Source organism: Lytechinus variegatus, chromosome 13 (genome assembly GCF_018143015.1).
Source record: "Lytechinus variegatus isolate NC3 chromosome 13, Lvar_3.0, whole genome shotgun sequence".
Taxonomy (NCBI): domain Eukaryota; kingdom Metazoa; phylum Echinodermata; class Echinoidea; order Temnopleuroida; family Toxopneustidae; genus Lytechinus; species Lytechinus variegatus.
The window spans coordinates 20,757,882-20,774,209 of record NC_054752.1 but is presented as its reverse complement, the minus strand read 5'-3'; the positions used below and the strand labels follow the sequence as shown (position 1 = coordinate 20,774,209).

Genomic DNA, 16,328 nt, shown 5'->3' with positions numbered 1-16,328 from the left:
AGAGTGCAATAGCAGTGTTTCCGTCTAGCCCGTCTAGCGAATGAATCATTTCAATTTTTAATACAAGACGTGTTCTTGCAGTCATAAATAATGGAGAACCTTCGAAACTTCAGTGTTAGATCATAGATCATACGCAAATGGTTTATCCATCAATGTGAGCGTCGGAGAAGCTTGGGTCCGTAAACTTTCTGAGTAGATTATTTTTAAAGGATGTACGTACTATTATTTTAATGCTGAGTGCACGCGGTGGGTGTGGGGGCAAGGACGTTTTTCAAAAAAGAAAAAGAAATGAAAATGAGAAAGGGGAACAATCTTTTATTCTTAATCCAAGATCTGCTCAGTCAAGCGGATATCGTTTTGAAAAAAAATAATAAAAGTTGAAAAAAAATCATACATTTATCCAGGGGCGAATCCAGGATTTTCCACGGGGGGGGGGGGGCACGTTTTTTCCGAGGAAAATTCTGACTAGTGACAAGCCCAAAAAATGTTTTTAACCCAAAAAATTAAGAATATTTCGTCCCAGAAAAATTGACAAGCAAAATAAAGTGGTCTTCACTTTCAAACACGTTTGTTTTAATGACATTTTTACATTACAAATATTAATTTTGCTTCTCAAAGGGGATGGGGGGAGGCACGGGCCAGCTGTGCCCCCCCACCTATCCGCCAGTGCCTTTATCAGATATTGTATATTGTACATAATTATTTTGTGCGGAGTTTGTGATCGATTCAATAATTCTGTAATCGGTTCTCTCAAGTTTTCTTTAAGATCTACGACGCCTCATCTCCTTTTCAAAATAAAAAATAACCCCTGAAAAATACTTTCTTTCGAATATATTTTTTCGGATATCATTATATTTTTAGGCATCAGAGATATAAATAATAATCTAATTGAAAAATATGAAAATATACATAATTCCGAATCGAACACGTGGAATTTGTTTTCATCATTACCATTAAGTTATTTTTTAATGGACTTTGCATTTGGTTCAAAATAATATTTCTCAAACAAATATTGCAAGTTCGTTTTGTCTAATTATTATCGAAACCAATTTTAGCTCACCTGTAAAAATTCCCTGATTCACGCTTTTTACAAGTTGAAATTGACCTCGTTGATTTTATAACTGTTTTATAATCTGTAATTAAGTTTATAATAACCTTACCAACACTTCTTTTATTAGAATCCATACAGGAGAAAAGCCTTATTAATGTGTAGTTTTTGCGTGGCGGGTGTTGGACTCGCCCGCTTCTGACTCTAATGCCTAAAAGAAATCACTAAAATTTAACCCTAATTTAAAGGGGAATCCAGCCTTGGCCATAAAATGTTATGTTGGGAAGGAGAAAAATAAATTAAACAGAACGGTGAAAGTTTGAAAGAAATCGGACAAGCAATGAGAAAGTTATAGCTGCATTAAAATTGAGATCACTAATACTATGTAGATTTCAAATTGGCAACTGTGTAAGTAAATTATGACAAAGGGCAAGGACAACTTTCACATAGGCCATGATGTACTTTATTATCAGGAATTTGTGGTTTTCTCCTAAGTACCCATTCCCCTGGGGCAGTAATCTAAATATAACCCAGGTGGTATATTGTAGTATGTCCTCATGAAAGAAAAATATAATTTGAAATAAAACTTTTGGGAAAAATGACATTTTAGCCATAATATGTATTGGAGTACATGGAAGAGTGGTCCTTGCCTTACATCACTATGACATCCCATATGCGGCCAATTTGAAGTCTCCATGGGTATAGTGATTACCAATATTTACAACTTTTAAAAATTCATAACTTTCTTGTTGTTTGTCCAATATTGTTCAAACTTTCACCTATCAAATTGTCTGATTTTTCTTTTCCTTATAAAAACAAGTTTTTATTTGGGTTGGATTCCCCTTTAAATGTGGTGTTAATACAATAACCTTATATTGCCACCCCGCGTTCTTCACCGCCCCCTCCCCCCTAAACTGAGTCGCACATGAATGCATAAAAAATGTTCGCAACGAAGAATATGAAGTTCCACATTAATAGATAAAACAAATGATAATAAAATATATAGGATTCACATAGCGCACGTATCCACCTTCTATGGTGCTCAAGGCTTATATTAACCCGGCTAAGCTAGTCTACCGACTCACAGTGCTCACGTCCAGCTTTTTGAGGAATTGCTTCCTGCCGGTACCCATTTGCCTCAACTGGCTTGAGGGCACCATTACTGGTGGGTAAATTTCTTGCTGAAGGCAAACCCGCCATGGTTGGGAATAGAACCTCAGATCTTATCGACTACAGTGCGTCCCCCCCCCCCGAAACTATACACTTTTGAAATGGCTGCCAAATAAAAAGTTTATCACTTTTTTTTTGGGGGGGGGGTGTTGCACCCACAAATGTAATAACGCCCACAAATGTAATAACACTTTACCCACAAATGTAATAATTTCACTCACAAATGTAACAATGCACTTTACCCACAAATGTAATAATTTTTGATAGCCCACAAATGTAATAATGACTTTACCCACAAATGTAATAATTTTGAAGGGAGACTTACATATATATATATAGAAAGCCAATAAAGTAATCTTTTAAGTGACACCAAAATGGTGGGAAACTATTCATGCTTGAGTGAGCACTACCCACTTAAACAAAGGGTATGAAAATTAGGGTGGGCAGGAATTTCGGTTTCACTCAGTTTTTGAGAGGCGAGTCCCTTGGAACTTACTTGAGGGTGTTGTGATGAATTAATGCATGGTCATTCGTCATCGATTTAAATTGTTAGAGCCAATTTCATGAATTATCAAATTGAAATTCCATGCATGAGTGAGCGTGCATTGCAATCTTTAGTGCAGCATTATAACTTTACATTGTGGGTCTCAGCAGTGTGTTCATTGGAGTCAGGAGGATAGGGGTAAGAAACGACTTCAGTGGGTGAAGTAAGCTGATGGAAAAGGGTCTACAGAACGATTAGCCTTCCTCCTACAGGTTCGCCCCCCTCCTGTTGAGATTGAGACTGACTGCTATTACATGTACACATAAAGTGCAGAGCGGACTGTAAATTTGATAATAAATTCTGAAAATTAGGTCATCAACTTTTACCTTTTCAACAATCTGTTAGTAAATCAACTCAATCAATGTGATCATTCAAATATCGTCATCACCATCATCATCATCGCCATCATCATCCTCACCGTCATCCTTACCATCATCATCATCTTCATCTTCATCATCATCATCATCATCGCCATCATCATCATCATCATCCTCAGCAGCATCGTTACCATCATCATCATCATCATCATCATCATCATCATCATCATCATCATCATCATCATCATCATCGCCATCATCATCCTCACCATCATCCTTACCATCTTCATCATCATCATCATCGCCATCATCATCATCATCACCATCACCATCATCACCATTACCATCATAATCATCATCATAATCATCATCATCATCACCATTATCACCATCATCATCATCATCATCACCACCACCACCACCACCAGTACTTAAGCGTAAACTCGAATTTCTATTTCAATCATATTTTGATCCTTATTCAAACTTATCATGCATTTCATAAAGACGTTAAAGGTTAAAGTACCCATGTAGTTTCGCGCTCCAGGGATTCAGATTTTTATATCACTGAGCAATTATCTTTCTGCAGCTATCAGTGAAGGCATTAGAGTCCATGAATTAACTGTATAATTTGTAACAGAAAAGTCCGAATATCATTTGTGATTAAGATTTTCCTAATTAATGGTCAGTGATATTAACCACGTAGTTAAAATAGGGAAAATTGAATTAGAAATTACCCCTTCCCCCAAAACGCAGATTCCTCCTCGTTTTACACACCGTCAATCAATGCGCTAGTATATCGTCTAATAATAACTCTCGCCCATCCCCCATACAACTGTCAATTCGCTGTATTGATCATTCTCATTCACTGATCGAACACAATAGCGATGGGCTCGTCAATTGGCATTGTGGCCGTGGAAACCTTCATGGTGTAAACAATAAAATCCCATATAGGATACACGGAAAAGCGTATGAAGTGCTCTCGTGCTGTATACTATAGCACCTTTCATGCCTTTGCAATATAACCAAATATACACTATTTCGTGCAGGTATATAATTGGACTATCAACTGCATAATTTGTGGTATATCGGAGTTATTGGCCGGAATAAATAATTATAACTAAAATATGGGAACTGGCGCCTCTGCATCGCCCGGCTTCAGCATCACGCCCGACTACAAGGTCCACGTCAAGACCGGCGACCGCAAAGGCGCTGGCACCGACGCCAACGTCTACATCGCCCTGATCAATGACCACGGACAACGCTCGCGCGATATCAAACTCGACTGCCGCTTCAAGGACGACTTCGAGCGCGGCAACGTCGACACGTTCCCGGTGTCCAACCTTCCGAATTTCGGGAAGATCGCGACGATCGAGCTCTGGCGGGATGACGCTGGTCCGAATGATGACTGGTATGTCGACACGGTCGCGGTGGACAATGTGTCCGTGAATGAAAGGTATATGTTCCCCGTGCATCGATGGGTGAGGGACGTCATGAAATTGTTCATCAACGAGTACGATGTCTGTCTTCCTCAAGATGATTACAGACCGGAACAGAGGCAGTTTGAACTGCTCAAGAAGAGGAGGTTTTATCAGTTTGAATGCAAAGCAGAAGGGCTGATTCCCCAGGTAGGCCTAATCAATTATTATATGTCGTGTTACAAGACATACCTAATGGATAGAATCATACCCATGTGTTGTTATATTTTCAGTTTTGTTATTATTGTTATTGTTGACTTCGTATGATGAATATGACAAATAATGATAATCTAGACAATAATAAATATTCATTATTGATATAATTGCCATCATCAACGTCCTGATTATTATCGCCATGATTAAAATCAATTTTAGCAGAAGTATAAGTGAAGGGAAATAATGTTTTGAATTATGTATTTTTTATTCGAATTATGATATTCATTGTTATTTTTATTACCATGTCTTTATTCTTATAATTTACAACTCCATGTTATGAATTTTCCTTAATTTGAGACCAATTAAAGATCAATCAGGGCCTATGTAAAATTTCATATGTGACGCTGGTCATATGGTTCTTTTATTTGGTGTTTTTTTTTAGTAATATTATGCTTCCATTTATTTTACTATAACTTCTACATACTCATCTGTATAATCGCAAGATACAGGATATAACGTGACAACTATGATAATTGATAAATAAAAATCCCCATATGATATTTATTGGTAAATCAATGTCGTTTTATCAATAAGTTAAAATAGAATATTGATAACAAAATAATTTATCATATTGACATCCCCATTTTATAAGACGTGTGAAAAACACGTTCAGTGAAGAAGGGTACGAGTCCAAAATATGCAATTGGCGTTATGCGCATAGAATGATGTACGATTTATTAACGATCGATTATGAATTTGATGCGTACAATTTTCTGTCAGTTTCTGCAATTTGAGTAGGCTTACTTAGTTGTGAAATTGTGTTTTTCATTCATATATTTCTTTCAGATCAAAGACTTTCCAGTGGACGAATCCTTCTCAGATGATTACAAGGTATGACTTACACAATTTGAGTAAAAGAATCTAACCAGGAGAGTATTCATCAACATTTTGCCATCTGTCAAATTTAATTATACGAACCATAAAAATAATTTCAACGTAAAATTGCAAATTTGTTTCTGCACGTCGTATAATAAATCGCCAACTCTAAACATTCTAAATAACATCCATTGTACATTTGATTTGAACCCATATTGCTATTCCCGGTGTATATGCTTCTTATATCATGCATATTCAGGTAAACGATAATGCAATAATGTGCACAAAACATTTAAATATGATATCATTCCTTGTGATTGTTTTTCATAGCCTGCGACAGATATCTTTTCATCTCTCTGTACTATTATCCTTGAAGAAATGACATACTGACCTTTCATTTATTTTGAAAATATATAGGTTCTCTGTATTTTGTCATTTATCAATTCATGATAATTATTGTTGTTATTATATCATCATTATTCTTATTGTCTTTCTCGTCTCCTCATCATCCTTTTCCTTCCATTTTTCTGTCATCAGTGGGATATTGTTAAACTAAAAGCGAAGTTGATGCTGCAGACCAAAACCATTCAAATGACCACCAGATCTTGGAAAAAGTTAGATGATATCGGCGAGCTTTACACCGGGTTCCTCCCAAAGCCTTATGTAAGTAATTCCGATTCGCGGGTCGAGTTACCAGATTTTTTAAAGATTGTTTTTGGGCCTGATGTTGTCATCATAAAATGATGGAAGGTGGTCCATAACTGCCACATTATAAACTTTAATTGAATTAAATGGTAGAAAGTAATAGTAGAGACTAAGGTACACTGTTACAAAATTTATCCTTAAAACAAAAGAAGTTCCTGCAGCAGAGTCTCGAGAACACCTCTAATCTTACTAGATTGTGTAATCTTACAGGAAATTGGTATTTGGTGTATGGAACCTTACAAATTTCCTTAAATAAAACACCCTTTTCCCCTTTTAAACAGACCTGAGGCCCGTTGCAGAAAGAGTTGCAATCAATCGCAACTCTAAAAATCATGCGCAACTTAATTTTTAACCAATCAACAGTGTGCATTTGGGATTTGCGATTGATTTTTGGACTTGCGTTTAAACGCAACTCTTTCTGCAACGGACCCCTGTTCTGCTAAATTGCAGGGAAATTCCTGTTGTATGAATTTACAGAATGATTCTGTTATGGTTTTCTGCAAAATCTTCTTTTTATTTTCTATAAAATCAAGAGATTTTTAACAGTGTAGACAGTAATATTAAAGTAGTAATTTTGATTTTTTAGACCAAATTCAAAATTTTAGCAGTGTCTATATCATCTTATGTTTATTTAATTTTAACTTTAATTGGACAAACACTCCTCATCAAAGATGGAATTTTTAATTCGTGGGCATTTTTTAGTTTACTTCGATTTCATCTCTTTGATTTTATTTTCGATTTCATTATGACACTGAACACAATTTTGGATAGGGCCTCACAAAATCTATTAAATTTCTTTTTTTCTCGATTTCTTCTCTTGAATGGTATTATAGTTAATTAAGAATCACAAATATGTATTTTCATATCTCAACGGAATAAAGTCCAATCTTTTATCATAATGTTATAGTTTTTAATTATATTCCAATTTAATGTTCGGTCGGCCACTTATGGGAGTCACTCGGAATTAATCTAAACTATTTGAATTTAGAGTCTTGTTCTCTAGATATGATAAAAATAATAATTTCCTATTTTTCCTCTCTCTTTCTAATGCAGGGTATGGAGAATTGGAGATCGGATAAAGAGTTCGGATATCAGCGACTGACTGGATGTAATGCAACGCATATCCGACTGTGTACCCAAATACCCGCAAAGTAAGCTACCCCCCCATTTTTTTTCTGGTTTATGTATGATGATGCTGCATAATTATCATGAAACGAAGTGCGTTTTTAAAATCCGTGATATAATATTGTAATTGAGGAACGATGCCTTGAGTCATATGGTATTACAAAGTTATGATATTTTTTCTTCATTAAGTTTCATATTATTTCGTTTCGTTAGTGGACATTTAATATTCGAATTGCTCAACTGGCCGGTCAACTGTTTTCTTAAAATGCTATCACTGTTGAGTAACCAACATGACATTTTTTTGGAGCAAAATAATATAATCTCTCAGGAACAGGCGCTTTATCTAATGAATTGCATTGGATTAAAATAGCGATGAGTATACATGTCGGTTATATTTATTCTCCTCGGTTTGAAATCAGGACAAAACTCTAATTGCAGATAAATTTATTTAATATTAGGCCGATAAACAATATTCTTTTTCTTACGAAAACAATTAGGGATTATTTCGTCCACGACCGTATAGCCATACGAACGAATTAAAAAAATAGAGAGGTCGCCTTTATTTAAACTAGAAAACCTTTTCAACATGTGATTGTTACAATGAATATGGAGGTAGAAAGAAACTCCATGCAATTAATATAATTCCCTTTTCTACCTCCATTCTTTTACTATTAGGTTTCCAGTGACAGACGCTATGTTACGACCTTTATTGGAAGGCATGACTATTTCTGAAGCATTGTCGAGGAAACGACTGTTCATTTTGGACTACGAAATTCTGCGTGACCTCCCCTGCACCAATGGTAGAAAGGTAGGTTTTTTTCACTTTGAATTTTGAATTAGCAAGAAATATGTGATTGTAATGCAAATGGTATTTCTTCTGAAGCCGAAAAAAAGTAAATGTTATCCATGCTCTCATAATCGATTATGACATTGGATATATAAATTTACTCCAAGTAAATAAAATCGAAGTTTTATATTCAGTGTTTTCTAAAAAAAAATAAAGAATTGTCTGACGTTGGATAGGATCCATAATACCAAATAAATTATCATGGGTTATTTTCCATTCTATAAGATAGAGAGAATAGGAGAAGGGAAGAAGTAAGATAGATGGAGAGAGAGAGAAGGAAATCATGATGGGAGAACGATCAATTAAAACTCATGTAGAATAATTCCTCAGTTCTGTCAATGAATATAAAGAAATAAACTAAGAGGCGGACATGGACGTACAGATAAAATAGCATGCTCTGCTTATTATTTCATTTATCTCTAATTCGTTTCGTGTATCAAACATTCAGTGTTTAACTTTTTTTTCTCAATTCAATTTTCAAAACTTCATAGATCTGCGCACCCATATGCCTGTTTTTCGTCAACAAAAATAGAAACCTGATGCCTCTTGCAATTCAACTCCATCAAGATCCTTCGGAAAACAATCCGGTAACTTTATTCATTGATTGTTCGATTTTTATAGTTTATTTTGCCATCTATTTCAATTATTTATTTTCTTTTAGGAAAGGATGGTCTCTTCAGTGTATTAAAAAGAAAACTACTGCTCGGGTCAGGGAGCCCTGAACTCAAACAATCAATCTAATTCAAGGGTGATTGAGGAGTAGATCCTAACCCTAAGCATCACTGGCCGATCCAAGGGGTGGGGGCACAGCCCACAGCCGGCCCGTACTCCCCCTTTTGAGAAGCAAAATTAAAATATGTAATGTAAAAATGCCCCCCCCCCTTTGAAAGGGAAGACCTTTTTTGGGGGGAGGGGCTTGTTAATTTTTTTTTTGGGGGGGGACGAAATATCATTTTTTTTGTGTGTGTCAAATATTTCCTCTGAAAAAATGTGCCCCCCCCCCTTTGGAAAATCCTGGACCAGCCCCTGCTACGCGTGATTTTTTTTCCGCAGAGGCCCCTAAATAGTATAGTGTTTAAGGACACAGAGGCCTCTTCGACAGCCGTCATGATGTCATTTTGTATTTGGTGTAAAACGACCTTTTTAAAACATTTTATGCATCATTCATCATCATCACCCAGTACCGCCCTTTTAAAAGAGTTTGCGGCTATGTCACAAACCTAGTTCTAACTTCTAACCAAGAGTAGTCCATTTCATAAGAATAAGGTAAATTGGACTTTAAAAAAAGATTAAAAGGGGGAGGAGGATGAGGAGAAGGAGAAGAAGAAGAACCCATTCATATATTTCATATTGACCTCTCCATTTTTATTATTGTATTTCTTTCATTTCAGATCTTTTTGCCAACCGATCCCGAGTATGTCTGGCTAATGGCTAAGATGTGGTTTAACAACGCAGATGCTTCTTTTCACCAATCCACAACACATCTCGCATACACTCATCTCATCATCGAGTCTGTTGCCGTGGCAACGCATCGTTGTCTCTCCCAGTCTCACCCGATGTTTCGTCTCCTCGCGCCGCATTTCATCTTCCTCATAGCAATCAACACGTGAGTAATTAATGTTCGGAGATATCCGTCTGTGATCGGTATTGATCGGCATTTTTCGTAGGCGTTCGTACCATTTTTTCCTCATTGGAGTAGTCATGGTGATTTCCTAAACATGCATTATCCATTCATCATAAAAGCTTCCCATGTTCATATGAAACTAAGCAGCTAGTAAAGACGATTTGAAGCAAAGTTTAGGAAAGAGGATATATGCACTTATATTTATGAGGAAGTTAATTGTAAACCTCGTCGCCTAAATTGAAAGGGGTTACTATTTTGCTTTATAATAGGCTACATCAGGAATGATGACTGCATAGTCATAAAGGCGAAGAGTCAATATTTATGTATCTTCGAAAAAGACTTATCTTAATATTATGCGCGAAGTCATAAAACCTTTCGACCATGCGTTCCAACTTTGCACATTTATTGATAAGATAGCTGTACAAATAGCATGCAACGCCCTTTCTAGTTCGAAGTGCAACAAAGTACATACTTTCTTTCAAGTCAATACACCGGGGGGGGGGGGCAGTCAAATATATTGCTGAACACACTCGTGACCCCCCCCCCCCCGAAACGCATTTATAGGGGTTTTTCAGTTTTTCAAAAAAGGGGTAGTTTTGACAGACTGGTCAATCGCAGGGTCAAACGTATTTTTTTCCAAAGCTTTTTTTAAGACTAGCCAAATGTGTTTAGGATATGTGTTTTCCACGACAACTTGTTTAGGGGCCAAAATGTGTAAATAAAACCCACGAAAAACTTGTGTAGGGGGTTATTTTGCACACAGAGAAAAACTCGTTTATAGGGGGTATTTGGAAATAATTTGGCCACGCGTGTGTAGTATACAGCGATACATTTGCCTGCCCCCCCCCCCCCGGTCAGTACATTAACCATGTTAACACTTGAAAACCTCGGTTATATCAACATCTATTAACTTATAAATATTTCTCTGCAGGCGAGCTCTTGCCAAACTCGTCAGCGAAGGAGGATGGGTTGATAAATGCATGGCTATCGGTCGGATCGGCATGTTTGAGATTATCCGACGATCATGGAGCCGCTGGTCACTGCAGAAACAAGGCTCACTTGAAAATGACCTCGCCGACAGGGGCGTCGACGACCCGGAAGTTCTTCCCAACTATCACTACCGGGATGATGCTAGACTTGTGAGAAGGGCGATACACGATTACGTCAAAACGATAGTCGATCATCACTACAGTGAGTTTTGATGTTCATAAATTATATTTTGATTGTATTGTATTATATTTCATTTTATTTATTATCATTATTATTATTATTATCGTTATTAAGGGTAAGGGTTATGCCATCAAATTTATAATTGTTCTGTGAAATAATAATCTTTATTATGGAAGTATAGTCAGTGATTGGAAATCTGTTGATTTATCTTTGATGGATAAAGTGACATTAAAAATGAAAAACATTCCCTATTACTATGGGTATTGTGGGGGATAAATTGGTTACGAAAATTTATTTCAGATATGAAATTACCATGTCACTATACATCGTTGCCCATTGATTGCTTATAGCTCATAATAATTGCACTTTTTGACATTTCAAGATTGATGAAAAACACCATTCCAGACTTTTTAAAACAATATTCAGTCGTTTTGCATGACATTATTCTATCGTTAAACATTGTTCCTTTAATCCTTTTCCGTAATCATGGTAATGAATGATTCGGGTAACAAACTACCCCCAACTAAAATGATAGTGAGAAACTAAACATATATATACCTTACAAATGTCGTCGACATCATTTTTTTATAGCCTCGGAAGAAAGAGTGACGTCAGATTTTGAGCTTCAACACTGGGGAAAGACGCTATGTTCATGCTGCAAAATGAAGGTATGCCTACAGTCATGCTGTTAGTGAAATTTTATACGTCTTTGAAAAAGATCGTTCATATTCTGTTTAGATAAAAAAATTATATATTAACAAAATGTGATATACTGACGGGATAAGGAAAAACATTCATTCAAATACAGTTGTGGAGAAGTACAGAAGGACATAGGAGCTATGTGGGTCAAACAATCATTATGATAAAGTTAGAAGGGCAGAGCAGAGAGAGAGAGGGGGGGGGGGGGTAGATGAGTAAAACAATATTAATGAACTGATCATTCCGAAATCACAACATAACAATCGCAAATCAATCATGTAAAAATGCCATTTCATTTTAAAACCATAACAATATCATTTAAACCGTTACGAACAAAAATCAGCCACATTAAAATGTTAAAATCATGTGATGCCTCCTTTCCCAGGGCGTGCCGAACGGCGGAGAATTTTCGACGGCAGACGAGGTAACGGAGATAATGACCAACTTCATCTTCATCAGCAGCGTCGGGCATGCAGCATCGAATTTTTCGCAGTACGACGAGTATGGTTTCCCGCCAAATTACCCATCATTTCTGTTCGGCGATCCACCACGAGATAAGGTAAATACATTTACAATTTATACAGAATATTGTATGCTGTGGTAACTTTGCTTCATGCATTTTCCCCTAATACCAGACAAAGCTCGATATGAATTAATAAACTCTTATAAACTTAACTAAATTAAACTCAACTAAATTCTGATATCAACTATAGGCCTATATCCCGAAACTATATTTGGTCATGTTCTTTTTATCTGTGAACACGCTGTTCAAAATGTTGAGCACCTTGTTTATAGAAGCCCACCACTCTAACCAAAAGCTGTTAAAACTTTTTTTATTATTGTGTAAGCTTTGTAAAACAACTTATCTAAATATTTAAAAAAATCATTTCAATCTTAAAAAAAAAACTTTGAAAAATAGTTGTAAGAGCCACGGGTTTAAACAAAACTTCAAACGACATTTTTGCAGTGATGTCTTATGTTTTATTTCCCTCTTACCGTCATTTCTCCTCTGATCAGACCGAGCTGACGGAGAAAGACATCCTGGCACAGATGCCGCCCAAAGACATGACATTGAGCATCATGTTGGTGACCAAGCTACTCAGTGATCGGGGCACCAATGGACTAGGAGACTTTGAAGTACAGTATCTGCACGACACCGTCAGTCTTCAAGCATTGAAGCAGTAAGAAGCACCTTTCAAACATTACACAAAGCGTAGAGGGGGGGGGGGTCACCTAAAGATCCTGATTATATTGTTTCAAAATCATTTATTATGTTTGTAAATGCCCCTTGGAATATGTAAAATGATAATTATGATCGATATGATCAATAAAACATTCAAAGGGCGCCCAGTCTTTACATTTTGTTTTCAAATCACGCAGGCAAGTTTAGTATTTGAAAACATTTTATCATTATCATTCTTGCTAAGCCTATGTCTTTCATTTTTTTTTCGAAAGCATGATTTGATTACTAAAACAAAATAGAGCACATTATCATTACATGGCATCATTTGTTATGATTATTATAATCAATTACATGACACCGTCAGTTTTCAAGTATTGAATCAGTAAGGAGCACCTTTCAAAGATTACACCAAGCGCGGGGGGGGGGGGTCACCTATCCTAATAAGGTTTTTTTTTTGCATTCTAAATGGCCCTCGGAATATGTAAAATGATAATCATGATATCAATAAAAACAATCAAAGGGCGCCCAGATATTACATAAGCATGCTGGTAGGTTTAGTAATTGAAAACATTTCATCATTATCATTATTGCTAAGCCCAAGACTTTCATTTTTTTGAAAGCATGATTATCTGGCATTAATAAAACAAAACAAAGCACATTATCATTATCTGGCATCAATTTGTTATAATTATAACCCAAAAAATATTTTCATTGACAGTTGTCTTTCAAAGATAAGACAGTCGTTTAGGATTTAAGGATTTGACTAACCAACTTTGAGTTGTAGTAAAAAATGTTACTTATCTGTAGATTGATCTAAATTACAAGAACCTGATAAAAAGACATTAATGTATGCATACTTTGTTTTGTATATTCTTTCATTGCATTTTAAGTGATTATGATTTTCATATTTCTATTCCAGGTTCAAAGCAGACTTGCTTAGAGTGGGCGCCATCATCGATGAAAGGAATGAAACGAGAGAGGAGAAGTACACATACCTCAATCCTAAAGAAGTTCCTAATGCAATCAGTATTTAAACTAGACAGTTCATGGCAGAGGGTTCCACTGTTTTGTGTTTTGTCAAGGCGCATATGGTAAAAGCCAGTTCATGGTTAGCTCATGATCAACTTTTCAAAAATGACCTTTCCTGTTTTTCACTACAGTGAGCACCAACGAACATAGAGGGCAGCAACACACAACAGTGTTCCTGCAAAGTAACATCTTTATTAAACAAAAATTTATATATATCAATTTTATTCTTTGCTCAGAATTTAAAGAATCTTTATGTTTGGATTTTTCAGCTACAATACCGCATTATTATACAGTAAATACATGAGAAAATAAAATTTTCTCTGTTTGTATCATGGGTTGTGATAATCTTTGTTTAAAAATGTTTATCATAATGTATATTTCATTTGTTATATTGCTGTATACATGCACGTCTCTTTATTTTGTATATTCTATTTATTACACTTGTATGCATGAAAAATGTGATATCTGAATAAAGGCTAAAAGGTGTTTTAAAAAGTGTTGCTGCCCTCTACGTTCGTTGGTGAGCACTATGACTATCAAATGAAGATGCATAGCTTTCCAGACATAGCATCATGTGGTATAACAGAAAGACCAAGACCTGGTCGCATAAATGTTACCATTATGGTATCTTGTCTGGAATCCTTGATTTTGATTGGTTGGTGATCAGCATTATTCAATTTTATTGAAAAGGAAATCCACGCTGAAAAAAAATGATTCAAAAAAGTAAAATATGAACAAACACTATATAAATGAAAGACAGCTACGTTAAATTTTTGCGTCAGATCATCATTGCTGTAATTTTTTTATATATAAAGGAGGTATTCCAACCAACATTAACTTTTACTCTATTTTGTCCAATTATATTGATTTCAGCCTGGTGTATCATTTTAGTATGAATTTCTCCGACTCATGAGTAAATCTTGCTTAGAAATTAAATTATTGTGAAGTTTTATTCAGTTTTATGCAGGAACTGATGTATTTGTTTTGTAATACCAATTAATGACCCTTTATAATAATGATTAACTACAAAGATAGTGGACTGTCAACTAGCTAAATATATATTCTAAAAAATATCACAGTAATATATGTAAATTCATGCCAAAAGGATATTTGGCAAGATTTTCTTTATGGACTTCTGGCTTGAATCCTAATAAGCTTCTTCCTTTCATTGCAATTTTATATTGTAAGTTTGGTTTCACATCTGTATATTAACTATATTTATTAATTTTGTATATTCTAAACAGGGTAGCCTCATCATTTAGTAATATACTGTTCCCAATCAGATAGCTGCAAGTGCAGTATGTTGAGAATCTCCTTTATATTGCAAAATAGAAGAGAATACCATGGTCCTACTAAATGAGAATAAGGCAACCTGGGCCCCATCTTTCAAAGAGTTACTATTGACCCAATCAATCTTAACTGTATGGAAATCCATCCATGCCATATTTTTTTCTACAGGAAATTAGTAAAAAAAAAGAGAATCACACTGAATCTTCAAGAGAATGATGAATATGAGAATAAACATGCATGTATCTAGAAAACAATTTGATCAACCATGCATTTTAGATGTTAACATTACTGGCCATCCATAGTTGTGATTGATCAGATCGATTACAACTCTTTGTAAGATGAGGCCCTGATCAAATCGTCTTATTTTTGCTTCAGATGTATATGCGCAAGGATTGTTTTCAATGGCTTAAATGTATGAAAATACTATAGTACATGTAGTAATCATTTTGTCTGTATTGTAATATGTTTTGAAATATTTTTACATGCAAATGAAAAGTCAAATAAACTTTCCTTACAAAAATACTAGTATAAGGACATCAATTATTTATGTGTACATGTTATGGCACGATCCATGCTTATTGCTGTCAGGTTTACAGTTGTGTAACATAATTATACTCGTAAAAATTACATAGAAGATAGGCAATATGGGGCAGAGTCAACTGTCTCCATTGTTAATAGTAATAATAGCTGGATTTGTAAAGTGCTTTTTGCCTGAGGATAAAAAGCGCTACTATTATTACCCAGGCTTTAGCTGAGCTGGCATTGTAGGCGCTCACTCAAGCATTCAAGGAATTTCTTCCTACCTGGAATATGACCCTAACCAAGAATTTCTTGCATGCCCATATTAAGGATGGTATGTGTAAATTACAGGCAAACCTGTCAAAGTGGCCACCTGTCTATAGAGAAAACCTGTCTTTTAATGGCCCCTAAAATTGTCTCTCATTTGAAAGTAATGTCTTAAAGGAGAAATTCACCCTGAAGAAAAGTGTGTGGTAAAAACAGCATGAAAAAAAAAAAACATTGGTGAAGGTGTGAGGAAAATCTATTAAAGATTAAGAAAGTTATTGGAA

At 35.5% G+C, this 16,328-nt stretch overlaps 1 protein-coding gene across 1 annotated transcript; it reads left to right on the top strand.

Moving 5' to 3' along the window:
• Positions 1 to 3,947: 3,947 nt before the first annotated feature.
• LOC121426749 (allene oxide synthase-lipoxygenase protein-like) lies at positions 3,948 to 13,978 on the top strand. Its single transcript, XM_041623132.1, has 12 exons — positions 3,948 to 4,704; positions 5,557 to 5,601; positions 6,124 to 6,249; positions 7,345 to 7,442; positions 8,092 to 8,224; positions 8,755 to 8,850; positions 9,655 to 9,869; positions 10,819 to 11,078; positions 11,649 to 11,725; positions 12,142 to 12,315; positions 12,774 to 12,937; positions 13,859 to 13,978. Exons 1-12 carry the CDS (start codon positions 4,204 to 4,206, stop codon positions 13,971 to 13,973), a joined length of 2,004 nt encoding a protein of 667 aa, XP_041479066.1. The 5' UTR covers positions 3,948 to 4,203; the 3' UTR covers positions 13,974 to 13,978.
• The last annotated feature ends 2,350 nt before the right edge of the window (positions 13,979 to 16,328 follow it).